At 62.1% G+C, this 280-nt stretch overlaps 1 protein-coding gene across 1 annotated transcript in view; it reads left to right on the top strand.

Moving 5' to 3' along the window:
- Nucleotides 1-5: 5 nt before the first annotated feature.
- The window catches only part of LOC104406622 (caspase-8-like), a gene marked incomplete at its 5' end in the record, with an annotated part of 4,982 nt that continues 4,707 nt past the window's right edge, over nt 6-280 (top strand). Inside the window, one exon of the mRNA XM_010015668.1 lies at nt 6-280. This exon is cut by the window's right edge and continues 2 nt beyond it. Coding sequence (XP_010013970.1) covers nt 6-280 — 275 coding nt within the window.

Here is a 280-nt window from a genome sequence, read left to right as displayed (position 1 = left end):
ACCTCAGGCGGCAGGAGCTGCTGGCGGTCAGCGAGGAGCTGGGAGAGGCCGAGCTGGCGGCTCTCAAGTTCCTCAGCCGGGAGCACATTCCCATGAGGAAGCTGGAAGCCATCCAGAAGGCACAGGACTTCTTCGACGCCCTGCAGGAGAAAGGCATGATCGAGGGGGACAACCGGTTCTTCCTGATGGAGCTGCTCTATCGGATCCGTCGGATCGACCTCCTGGAATCCAAGCTGGGCGCCAGACGACAAGAGGTGGAGAGGGGGCTCCAGATACCAGG

Source organism: Nestor notabilis, unplaced genomic scaffold (genome assembly GCF_000696875.1).
Source record: "Nestor notabilis isolate BGI_N333 unplaced genomic scaffold, ASM69687v1 scaffold25515, whole genome shotgun sequence".
NCBI classification, from domain to species: Eukaryota; Metazoa; Chordata; class Aves; order Psittaciformes; family Psittacidae; genus Nestor; species Nestor notabilis.
This window is presented reverse-complemented; position numbering and strand designations above follow the sequence as displayed.